The sequence below is a fragment of the Gopherus flavomarginatus genome, chromosome 10, assembly GCF_025201925.1.
Source record: "Gopherus flavomarginatus isolate rGopFla2 chromosome 10, rGopFla2.mat.asm, whole genome shotgun sequence".
Taxonomy (NCBI): domain Eukaryota; kingdom Metazoa; phylum Chordata; order Testudines; family Testudinidae; genus Gopherus; species Gopherus flavomarginatus.
In genome coordinates, this window is record NC_066626.1 from 8134445 (window position 1) to 8146728 (window position 12284).

The following is a 12284-nucleotide window of genomic DNA, read 5'->3' on the forward strand; positions in this document are numbered from 1 at the left end:
CAGAGGTCCTGGGTTTGAATTCTGCTACCGACAATCCACCCAAGAGCATTGCATTACATTTGACCTAATAGATGACCAAATAAACCCTCTCTTTTATCTTTTTGCTAGCATAGGCATGTCCCGGGAAGCCTTAAGATACCAACAACATTCCAATTGCACGAACACCAACAGACTGAGAATTGCTTGCTTTTCTACCTCTAGTCTCCGGCCCCTGAGTCCCACACTGATCCTGATGTGGAAGAGGAGGAACTGAAGAGGAAGCTGGAGGAGTTAGCCAGCAACATCAGCGACAAAGGAGTTTCTTCTGAGGAAGAGGAGGAAAAGAAAAAGGATGAACCAAAACCCAAATTGAGCTCCTCCAGCAGTGACCCACCCAGTGATGCTCAGAAGGTAGCATGCGTCCTACCCTCTAAACTCAGTACCGTTCTCACGCCATTCTCAATGTTTCCATTTATGTTCCTACTCCTCCCTCTGCTCTTAACATCCTGTAACTGCACCACAGTCAAGTACCTATTGGCTTTTCCTACACCCCATCCTGGGCACTCGATGTTAGTACCTAAGATCTTTGCCTTTTCACCCTGACTGGATGCTTACACTGGGGACTAGAGCAATTGTTCTCAATCTCTACCATACTGGAACGAACACACACACACACACACACACACACGCGCGTGCGCTTCCCTCTCCCATTTAGCAATAAGGGAAGTGCAAGGTGGTCCCAATCCGTCCATGGGCCCCAAGTTGAGAACCCATGACTGAGGGTGGTTCATAAACCAACCCACAAATCCCCTAGCCTGCATTTCAGGGAAACCATTCTCACAACTGAAGCCAGGAAACTACCTGCATTTTTCCCCTCCCTAAGTCTAATAGGACACCAAAGAGTGTGCACACTTTCTACTCAACAGAGACATTTGTCTGGGCTGCTGGGAACAGCAAACGCTTTGCTAAAGTGCTAGTGCAGAGAGTACAAAGCCCTCCCCACTTCTTTGGGGGCAGGGGAATGTATAATGGTGAAATCCTGCCCCTTGCCTTTAATGCAGAAGACGGGTGAAAATATGGAAGATTTGCTCACCGTTTTGTGTGCGTGCACAGTGGAGAACCTCAGTTCATTGGAGGCCTCTCCCTATGATGTTCATTTAGATTTCTGCAGCATCAGGGATCGTGGCTTGGGAAGAGGGAGCTGCTCTCCCCAGCAGCAGCCACTCCTGCAAACCCAGAGGGGTTTCCCTGTGTAAGATAATGCCAGCACTCTGCCCTGGCCAGGGGGCTGGGCGTCAGTGAGGTGCTGTTGCAGTAAGGGCTGGGGCGGGGGTCTGGTCTGAGGTCTGGCTCAGTAATAGCTGTCAGGCGCTCTGTAAGCAGGCAGGGCTACGTCAGGGAAGTGCCGGAGGGGCTAGAACTCAGGAACTTCTGTCAGCTGGGCCTGTGCTAACCCGCTGGGCTCGGGGTACGTCTGCACAGGAAACAAAGAAAACAACCCACAGCAGCGAGTCTCAGAGCCCGAGTCAACTGACTTGGGCTCCCGCTGTGGGACTACAAAGAGCAGTGTAGGTATCCCACTCGGGCTGGAGCCCGGGCACTGAAAACTGGTGATGGGAGAGGGTCTCGGAGCCCAGATTCCAGCTTGCACAGGGACGTGTTCGCTGCTCTGGTTAGCCCACAGTGCGAGTCTGAATCGTTGACCCGGGCTCTGAGACTTGCTGCTGTGGGGTGGTTTTTTGAAGTGTAAATGTCTCCTGAGCAGCCTCCGGGGACATAGCCCCACTTCTCCCATCCCCTCCTCCTGTAGCAGCCCTTCCCAGAGTCCCAAGCAGATTCTGCCATCAGACTGAAAAAGGGAGCAGGGTTACCCGCACATTTGGCGTCTCTTGCTGTGTTGTGTCCTGCACTGCAAGTGAAAGAACTGGAGCCCCAGACACGGTTGGTGCCATCTCAGTAGGGACACTCAGTGTTACTGAGAGCAAATCCAGGCCCCTCCATGGTGGTGCAGATGCTCCTAAAGCAGAGGTTCCGCTGGGCAATCGAGCTGGATGCAGGGATCCTGTGTGCAACAGCCCTGCTCCATCTCTGCTTCCTGAAGAGCAGGTGAAGGGCTGGTGGCTGGGCAGAGCCTGAGGACCTGCTGCTGAGTAGATCCTCCAGTCTTCAGGAAGGCCTGCCTAGACTAGCTAGGAGCCCTCATAGGGAATTACCCAGTGTCCAGCCCACCCTGCGCTGGGCTCAGGCCCCCGTGTTGGCCTGGCAGTGTACGTGGTACAGGGGTACCTCAGTGATGAAAAGCCCCAGACTGGTTTTGCAATAAATCCTTCCTTGTCCTGTGTGGTGTATTGAACTTTCGTGGACTGGAATCACGTTTTTACACCTAGGAAGTAGCTGTTCCATTCAGCACTGGAGCCAGGGCAGTGCAGAGACGCTTACTGGTTTAACCCACCAGATACAGAGGTCTCCAGGCCTACTCTGCAGGAGGAGGGTCATTCACTTGGTGTTCTTATTAAGCTGAAAAGCCCCGGCAGACAGAGGCGTTCTGCGCTGTTAATACACTAGAACCTCTGCTCTCAGTCCCTTTTCAAAGAGATGAGCTCACAGGTCTTTTTTATCCCTAAATTGTATGACTCAGTTGGTCTGTATCGACAGCTCTGGTGATGAGTAGTTGATGACAACCCATAAAGGATGGAAGTGAGTCAAATATTAATTAAAGGAAGAAAGAGCTTGTGCCTTGTGTATTCTGCAGGCCTTGCACAAGTTGTTCTTCCCTTCTGAGGTGTTCCATTAGAACAAAGCAGAGAGGTCAGAATTCCTTTGGGTTTTAATGGTTCCTTTGTCTGGCTGTCTGTGTTGTTGTTGTGCACTTTGACACTTCTCCTTTTAATGAGCAGCTTCACTCTCAAAGGAGCGAGGCTGGGCTGTGTTGCACGTAACTGCTTGTGCAAAGCAGCTTTCATCTGCGTGATCGGAGAGTCTTTTATTTCTCCATGAGGCCTTTTTCTCTTTGTTCATCTGAATCCGGCAAGAAGACCCTTGGCTGCGGAGATGTAAATGACTCAGAGCCGTGGCGAGCGGCCGTACGGGGCGCCTGGGCTGAGTTTGTGTGTGTGTGCTAGGGGAAGATCTGTCTCCCAGCCCAGAGCTGAAGTTAAATTCTAGGGACATGTCACATGATTACTGCATGCACTCCTTGGGGTACAGCTTGCTGTTCTCTTCTTCACAATCCCCCAGCAATATGCTGTACCCTCGCTGAACGGCTCTTTGCCAGAAAACTACTTAACAGAGTCCCACATTCTCTCTTCAGGGATCAGGTTGCACCTCCCAGATTCTCGTGGTGCATCTGCACTGGCCTGGGTCCATTTGTATAAATAAGAGCAACTTTGGGTCTGCTCTAACTTTATGTCAGCTGGCTACGATCTCATAAGACCAAACCCCAGTCATGAATTGGCAAACACAAGCGCATCCCAGCCCCAACATACGCTCTGCACTTGGGAGTAAGGGGGGGTCCGTTGGCATAGAAGCTACCTGAGAGCTCCCCTTTGCAAAGGAATTCTCAGGTGGCTCAGTCAGACCAGATCCAGGAGCACAAAGTGGCTAGACAGAGAGAATCTGGCTGTAGAGTAGAATTTGGCTGCATGCTTAGAGTCCAGGTATCCCAGGAAGCTTTGCAGTTCTGCTTGGTCGACAAACAGGGCAGTAGCAGATACAGAGCCTGTGCTTTTTATTGCCCCGACGGTCATTACAGATATTCAGAAAATGCTTCTTGTTAGAAAACTCTGTGTCCAAGAACAAACTTGATCTCAAGCTGCACCATTTAGATCTGGACTCAAAACACCCCAAAATCTTGATGAGTCTCCATCACGGTTTTGATTCAATCCATGCTAAAGACAATGGGGCCACTTGCAAAATTCTGATCCAGATTTGCATTTCCAATACTCCTAAAGATTGGATCTGGGTTTTTTAGTCGACTCCATGTCTGCTCAGGGAAAGCCTCACAAAAGGAAGGAACTGTCATAAAAACAGATTCCTTTTTCTGTGAAAAGCAACTTGGAAAAGACAGATTTCTGTTTCTGCCCACAGGTACACCACAAAATATCAAATGGACAGAGTTAGCCACCTCCTTACTAAATACTGTGCCAGGAAACATGTTTGTCTAGGGTGTTACCTTGTAAACACACTTGTTTGTCTCTGCCCATGGTGTTCATATTGCGTCTATCACCATGGTATCTAGGAAGTTATCAATAGGGAGTAGAATGGTGTCTTTCTTTTTACTGTTTTTAAATGTATCAAAATACAGGGCTGACTAGCTTGATCCAGAAACAGGTGGGCATGGTACAAGCTTTATCATACAGCTCTGATAATACTCCTGAGAAGGGTTGCTCCTAGGTTTTGGCGGTGCTGAAATAATATGCCTTTTCCTATCCCCACAGAATCTGGACAATATTGATATCCAGGATCAGACCCATGGTACCATGAAGCCGTATGTTGCAATTAGATGCTAAGCACTCTCTCTCTGCAGCATTAGAACAGACCAGTTAGTAAGATCAGCACTACCCTAGGATACAGCCAAGACGACGCAGGGAAAGAGGCAGAAAAAGAAACATTTTCTGCAGCTTGTCAAGGCTGCCCACCAAGAGCAGCTGTGGCCTGATAAATCAGGGGTGTGTAGCATTAAGGAACACAGCTGGGCTAGAGGACGGGAAGGGAGCATTCAGCCCCGGGAATCCGTCCCGGAAATAACAGCCGCCCACTTCTCTGGGCTGCCTGTTGAGAAGCAGATATCTCAAATGGAAAGTAGAGGCAAGATAAGTAAACAGCCTGATACAAGTGTCAGCTTCCTGGGGTGGCTGGGAAGGGGCCGCAGCAGAAGCACGTTTGCATGAATTTCATGGGTTATGCAAGTAATGAAGACTTTTCTTCTTAGGCCACACAAGGAGGAGAGGCAAAGCATTGGGACTGGCCTCTAAAGCTGGGCCACAGCCATCTCTGTTATGAATGATTTGTGTTCCAGTAGCGCCCAGAGGCCCTGCCTGAGATCGGGGCCCCGTTGCGCTAGGTGCTGGACATGCACATAGTGAGAGAACATCCCAGCCTCAAAGAATCTACAGTCTGAACAGATCAGCCAGCAAGCAAGGATCATCCCCATTTTACAGATGGGGAAACTGAAGCAGAGAGAGTGATGAGCAGGATTTTCAAAAGCACTTTGGATGGGCCTAACTCTGCTCCCTTCAAATCCTGCCCTAAACACTTCACCCAGGGAGTCTATGGCAGAGCTCGCCACTGACCTCAGCTCTCCTGAATCCCAGCCCACCACCTTATCCAAATGCCCATCCTTCCTCTTTGCCATTGTCTGGTTTAGCGACAGGCCTGCCCACCAAAATACACAAGGCCCAGCCGTTAATCCAACCCAGCGTTTTCCAAACCGGTGCCGGACAGCTGGCAGTGCCAACTCAACTATTTGGAATGAAGCTCCACCCAGGACCCAGCCCTGTGTTTACCAGGCTTCAAGGCACTGCACTTGCTGCAGGGAGGTGTGGGTGACACCTGCCTGTGCCAGGGAGGATGCTTACGCTAGAGTGGGGAGTATAGACAATATTGTTGCCACGTGCCCTTCCTCAGGGGGAGGGGGAGAGCTTTAAAATCCACTGGGGCACCATAGGAGACCTGCCATTGAAGGCGGCTGGGTGAATGTGCTGATAGCCACTTGGCCGCGCCCCCTTCCTAGCCAGCACCACCCACTTCTTGGGGCTGTGCTGGGAGAGCAGGTTTTCTGCCCGCTTTGTGTGGTCGCTCACAGCCACCTCCATTGGCCGGCCTCCCGCTGCGTGCGGTGTCTCTGCACAGGGGTATGTCTGATCCAGAGCACCTCCCATGCAAAAACAAAGCCCCTCTAGCCAGAGAACAGAGTAGCCAGACGCATTGTAGTCAGGTTAAAGACTTCCCAGTGATGATTGTCAAGGTCCTCCCAGTCACCGCTCGCCCCAAAGCACTGTGCGCATTTATGTGCAACCTGCACGTCCACTACGAGGCTGGGGCACAGCAGCTGTTCAATGCTGCATGGCACTGAAAAACATCAGCCATACCTACAAGGTGAGTCCGTAGAGGCAGGAGGTAGGCAGGACATCTGGGTTACATGCCTGAGAGCTGGATTCCTCCTGACATCTCCAACACTGTTCTGAGTTCAGTGCCAACTCAGAGAGAGGCACAGCACGCCCTGCAGTACCTTTGCTGCCTTTGAAGCTCTCCTGTCCATGCACTGGCCCACGCTAAGCCTGCGGTAGTTAGAGGGAAGCATGGTATATTGCAGATATAAACCGCTATAACTTTCCTCCCTCTCCTTCCCACTCTGCCAGGGTTCATATCCTCACACACAGGCACTGTGAACTAGGCAAAAGGAACTCTCTCTCTCTAACTGTCCTGCCTAGAGATGTGCAGCGTCTGGGGGGTGTTTGGGTCTTGGGGTGGTGGAGGGTTGGTTTGATCCCTTACGTATACAAGGGTCAGCTTGACGTTTCCAACCTGCAGAGTTCAGGGCTGGGCTTTCGCTCAGATACACCACAGAGTTTTGTTTATGAATTTGCCCTGTATTGATTTAACCCTAGCCAGCCCGGGAGGTCACTTTCCTCCTCTTGAGTGGAATCTGGGAACATCCTTAGACGGATCTTTACAGTGCGGGACAACGTGCTGCCAGTAACAATTTGAAACGGGCTTCTCGGATTCGACGACTTCTTCATGTAGCATCCCCAGAGTTTAAAGAAGCCTTACTGTTCTCGTTGTGCATTGCTCTGTCAGCGCCTAACACAAACAGGCCCCCATTTGTGACTGGGACTCCTAAATGCAATAATAGTAATAACCCCTTGTGAGGGGAGACGGTGAAAGAAAGGGAATGGCAAGCCTGCTTCTCTCTCTCTCTCTCTCTCTCTCTCTCTCTCTTTTTTTATTTTCACAACCACAGTTCTATGGAACTCCCCCAAAACCATTTGCAAAGTCCTGTTTCCCTTGCTACCAGAGCTATGTTAGCAGCAGTGCGCCCCACTGGCACCTGGGTGGATGAGGACTTCCCTGTTTCACAACCCTAACTCAGCTGCTGCATTTACCGCCGTTAACCTCTCGTGTAAGTGTTTGTAGACTGGGTGGCTGAGCTAGGCTGGCCCCAGTGGAGTGAGCAGCTCCCAGCAGTTGTTTCTGCCTTTCCAAAATGAGGGAGTGGTGTGAGGAAGTGAAAACCACGAGGGAAGGGCTGTGGCTGTGATCAGAAAGCTGGTTCAACGGCTTCCCTTTGGTTCAACAGCCACCAAAGCCCTGAACCAAATTCTGCTTGGTTGCATTTGTCTAACTGGGCTGAATGGCTTTGAGTGTTTCCAGCTGCAGTGGTGGGAGGGATTGCAGTAAGATTGAGTAGATTAAGTACCACAGCAAGCAAAACAAATAGCCTGATTATTTGCAGTATGCAACTCCTAGAAATCCCAGCTCAGATTGAAGGCCTTTTATGCTAGGTGCTGTACAAATAATCTGTAAGGGCACGAGCTGCCCTCTTGAAGCATGCTCCTGGAGCCTGTAGTTATGTGCAGGCTGCCGGCTAATGGCGTTCTGAGATGGTTCTTTGTCTCAGCTGTACTCGACGAAGTCTGATCTGAGATCAAAGCGCTCCATAAGAGCCACTTCTATCTCCGGCTGAGAGCCCTCAAGGAACAATGGGAGCCCTTTAATTACAGCTCCTCGTCCTCTGTCACCCCCTCTCCCCCGTTTGGGCTGTTGTGTGTGCGCATATGTGCTAACGTACATTTTTTCATTGGCTGCGTGTGGCGTTCACAGAGGTCGTTGGCTCTGGTTTTGTGTGACATCACAGCCACAGTGCTGAGAGCTGGGCAGGAGTCCTTGAGTGGAGAGGGCCAGGGTGAGGCTGCTTCTCTGCTCCCTGCAGGGCGGAGAGATGGGAAGGAGGTGAGCGAAGCCTGTCGAAAACTTGAAGAAATCATAAGGCTCCCTGCTGTTCATCGGCAGGGCTTACGGGGCATAGCATAATGCCCAGGGAGGCTACAGCCCCTTGCTCTGGAGTCATAAGAGTTAAAGATTTTAAACCGAGAGTCCTGACCCCAGAGGCCTTGAGAATCAGATGTCAGAGGAGTCGCTCCCCCACCCGCCCGGCTGTCCCCAGGCTGTGCACAATATGAGAGGGAGGGGGAGAGCACCCCTCTAGACTGGTGCGAGAAAGGCAGAGGAGATGAACTCTCAACTCTTTGTCGTCTCCAAGCGCCGTGTTTCTAATAGACTACAACCAACGCCCCTTCCCCCTGAGACTTTCCATTCCTCACTGGTACAGCTAGATCTTTCTGTGACAGCCCCAGGGCGCAATCCAGGCTAATGAGTAGCTGTGTCATGCCTGCCCTCTAACCTGGGGTGCCCTTTGCATGGCTTTGCTGCTGTAGCCTCTCTCTGGACTGTTCACAAACAGCCTCCAGCATGCAAGTCACTCCCAGTAACGTTTGGGTGTGTGCTGCAGCCAGCCAGGCACACTCTGGCTCTTGGTTGTGCTGCAGGGTGACCCTAGCACGCTCCAAGTCTTAGATTTCCCTCCAGAACTGAGTGTCCTGTACTGCCCAGCCCTCTCCTGGACAGTACAAATTCGTATCAAGTCCATTATTGCTTTCATAGAAATAATACCACTCCAAATGGAGTTTTCCAGACACTTCAGTTCAAACACACTGGATTTGATAAAACAATAAGAAAATGTTTATTAACTGCAAAGATAGGGATGCTAAGTGAGTACAAGTCATGAGGCATAACAGTCAGAAATGGTTACATGAAAAATAAAGGTTAAACACAGCTGGTGCCTAACTTAACAAACTATCTTAAATTCAAAGAAAGGTTTTCTCACCATGTGCCTTCAGCAGTCTTACTGACCAAACTGCTTAGGTCAGGGCCCCTTCTCCAGTTCAGTGCTGCTCCCTTTGTCCCTTCTGGTGCAGTGAATTGATGGAGAGAGAGAGAGAGAGGAGGGGATGCCTTGGGGTGTTTTTCCTTCCTTTTTAAAGTGTCAGGCCTCCTCTTGGAAAACATTTCCAGCTGAGATTCAGGAGACAAAGTCTATAGGGAAAGATGTCCCCTGCTGCTTTTTCCTCACCCGTTGGAGCATCTTTTGTTTCCCTTCCTGCTTGATATGACTGTTTACTGCTTACATACAAATTAAGCAGGGCACACATTCCTTTGTTTGAGACAGGTCTGTTTGTCAGCCTCAGTTTGGAAGATGTGTTAAGAACACCATACAGTGGAATCTTCTAACTTCACATACAGTGTTGTCACATGTATTTTATCAGGACAATATTGACCAGCAAATTACGAGTTTTCAAATAGTATCTCAGAAGGCACAGTTTGTACAAAGATTATTCCACTAGCGTGTAGGATGTATTCTGTCACACTGGCCCACTGCCTCCAACCAATATTGAACCCCCTTGTGCATGTTTTACTAAGTTGTCCACTCTCACACTGGGAGGAGGGGAGCTCTGGGAAAGGTGGGAGGAGGGGTTCCTTCAGGAGAATGACAGGTTGATGAGGAGTGATGATTGTACAGGAGGCTGGGGCCATTGAGACAGGGCATAGAGGTCAGAGAAAGGCAGCCTGTTATCCACTTTAATATGTTATAAGTGATCAATGACACATTTAAAAGGTCTTAAAGCATGTGCAGCATCAGCTTCTCTGGTGTGTCAGCAGCACTGTATGGCTTCCTGAGCTACCCTCAGGAGGATAACCCAGCGTAGCAGGCTCCTGGGCTGGGATGGAACCACCATAGCTGTTCCTACACTCCCCTCCAACCAGTGCTGGGGGAAAAAGCACATTGACCCGGGCAATCCCCAGCTGTCAGAACAGCTCTTAAGCCATCTTTGCTCCACTACCCCTAAGCTGGCCCAAGCACTTCTCATCTGCAAATGAGGATCTGACCCACCATTTTAGACAGGGAAAATCTCCCTGTCATAGGCCTCAACCATCTACTACTTCATATCCCACCAGGTGTAACTAACATACACACACACCCCTCCGCTGGGTGTGCCCAAGCCCTCAGGAGAGGAGCCTAGCTTTGATGGTTTGACACAAGTCTCCTATCCAGTGGCCATTTTACACCACCTCTGTTTAACTATTAGTCCCTTGATCGATTCTGTGGTAGGGGAAAGTCTGAATTAAAATGTCATTCCTTCACCCCTTACCAAGGGTGCTGTTGGGTGGATATCACTGACGTTATACTTGTAAGGGCCTGATCCAAAGCCCTTTGGAGTCAACTTGAGTCTTTCCGTTAAAACGACAGTGGGGTTTGGATCGATGTGTAGTAAAGCTTGAAGAGGGCTCATGGAGTACGTTCTGTTCGGGTTCTATGCAATTTATAGTGCGGTGTGGCAGTGGGGTGGGAGAATGTTTTTATGAACAGGAATGGAGTGATTGGTCTGTTGCTAATATGATTGTGTAGGTTTATGCAAGTGAGCTGGTAAGTTTGGCTGGTCACTCTTGCATAGTGTCTCCCATGCAGTGTTTTGTTGTAAGTAATGCTGTATAGTATTGTTGTAGTGTATTGGAAATGGATCACTTGACTGGGGGTGGAACTGTTAAACCTCCAAGTCATTTCTTTTGACCTTGGTAGATAGTGTTGTAAGCTTTAGTGGGCAAAGTGAGGTCTGGGCTGGTGGATTTTGCTTTTGAGTTTGGGAATAGTTTTTATACTGTGTGTTTCGTTCATTCATCAGAGAGTTTGATCATAAAAATACAGCTACAAAAGGCAAAACTTTCTCCGAAATACCACGGTGCTGCTTGTTTCTGAATGAAATGCTACATCCCAGTGACAATGGGACCCTTCACATCAGCTTCCATCTTTGAATTCTTCCCCACAAAGAGAGAATCCAGCCATGGACCTTCGGTGCCGTCTAAAACCATCGGGGGCTCGTACTCACCCTCAATGAGGTTGTTCACAGGCAACAGGAAGAGGGTGCGAGCCAGATTGCAGAGGTGGGAGCTGCCCACTCCCGAGTAATACTGCCACTCTGGGCAAGTCATTTCCCCTCTCCCATCTCCGGCCCCCGGACGTTCCAAGCATTAATTAGTGTTTGTAAAGTAACTTCTCTGAGCGGTTTTTAATTGTCCACCAACAGATTGTGATGGTCAGTGACACACTGAAACGATTTACCGAATCGCTGGGGTGGGTAATTGCAGTTAGTTAGAAATACACAACACTCGGATTTTTCACACCTCGAGCACATGGCAGGTTTCTAGTCCCTGGTTGGATTCTTAGTACTTGAATTTATTTTACCCTGTACTAGGCGCCTTCCAGTGCAAGGCTTCCTGCCTTGGAGAGCGTTCTCTCTAACTTCACACATTACACAGTACAGGGACAGCAAGACGGAGCCGTGGATACGGGAGGAGAGACTGTTTGCAGTAATAAGATGATGGGATCATTCAGCAAAGCATGGAGGCCAGGGCCGGCTCCAGGGTTTTTGCTGCCCCAAGCAGCAAAAAAAAAAAAAAAAAGCTGCGATCGCAATCAGGGACAGCTCGACGGCACCACTTTCTTCTTCAGCGGCAATTCGGCGGCAAGTCCTTCCCTCCCAAAGGGACCGAGGGACCCACTGCCGAATTGCCGCTGAAGAGCCTGATGAGCCGCCTCTTCTCCTTGGCTTCCCCAAGCACCTGCTTGCTGAGTTGGTGCCTGGAGCCGGCCCTGATGGGAGCAGTATGCTGGCACTCTTACTTTAACAGGGCTATTTTGTGTATTAGTTATTAATGTCTCGTTCAATCAAATGTCTAAGTTGACTCAGTCCTTGTGGGTATGAAGGTAGTCGTGGTACTTCTGGTTAACGTAACACTTAGAATCAGGTGTTCGATGTGTGTATTCATTGGTACAAACATGCTATGTTCTTATGTTTTTACGTTCTCATGACGCTAGGCACTGTACTTTATTTATTAGGTGTCTAGTAACCCCAGGCATGGTTACAGTTTTGTCATGGAAATTGTGAATTTGAATAAAATCATTGACATCTTGGAAACAGCTATAAAAACACATTTGATGAGGCTCCCCAACCAAGTGGCATTGCATCCTAGCGCAGGGGGTCACAGCACCACTCAGCTTTGGCCCAGCAGCACCTCCATAAATGGAGACTGAGGAGCAGCTGGGCCAAACCTAAGTGGCGGTGCAACCCCATGTGCTAGGTTGAAACACCCAGGGCGGGAAGCAGGGCCCAGCCCTCCAGCACAGAAACTGCCACTATGGGGTAAGTGTCCAAGTAGGTTTGCCCTCCAACCCATCCCCCCAACGGGCC

General features: G+C 49.8%; 1 protein-coding gene across 12 annotated transcripts in view; it reads left to right on the plus strand.

Moving 5' to 3' along the window:
- Positions 1 to 12284, plus strand: part of MLPH (melanophilin) — a 90600-nt gene that overhangs the window by 63872 nt on the left and 14444 nt on the right. For all 12 annotated transcript variants that reach the window (XM_050916527.1, XM_050916526.1, XM_050916528.1 and 9 more), the window contains one exon: positions 202 to 390. In XM_050916527.1, the coding sequence (XP_050772484.1) occupies positions 202 to 390 (189 nt within the window). The remainder of the gene's footprint in view (positions 1 to 201; positions 391 to 12284) is intronic.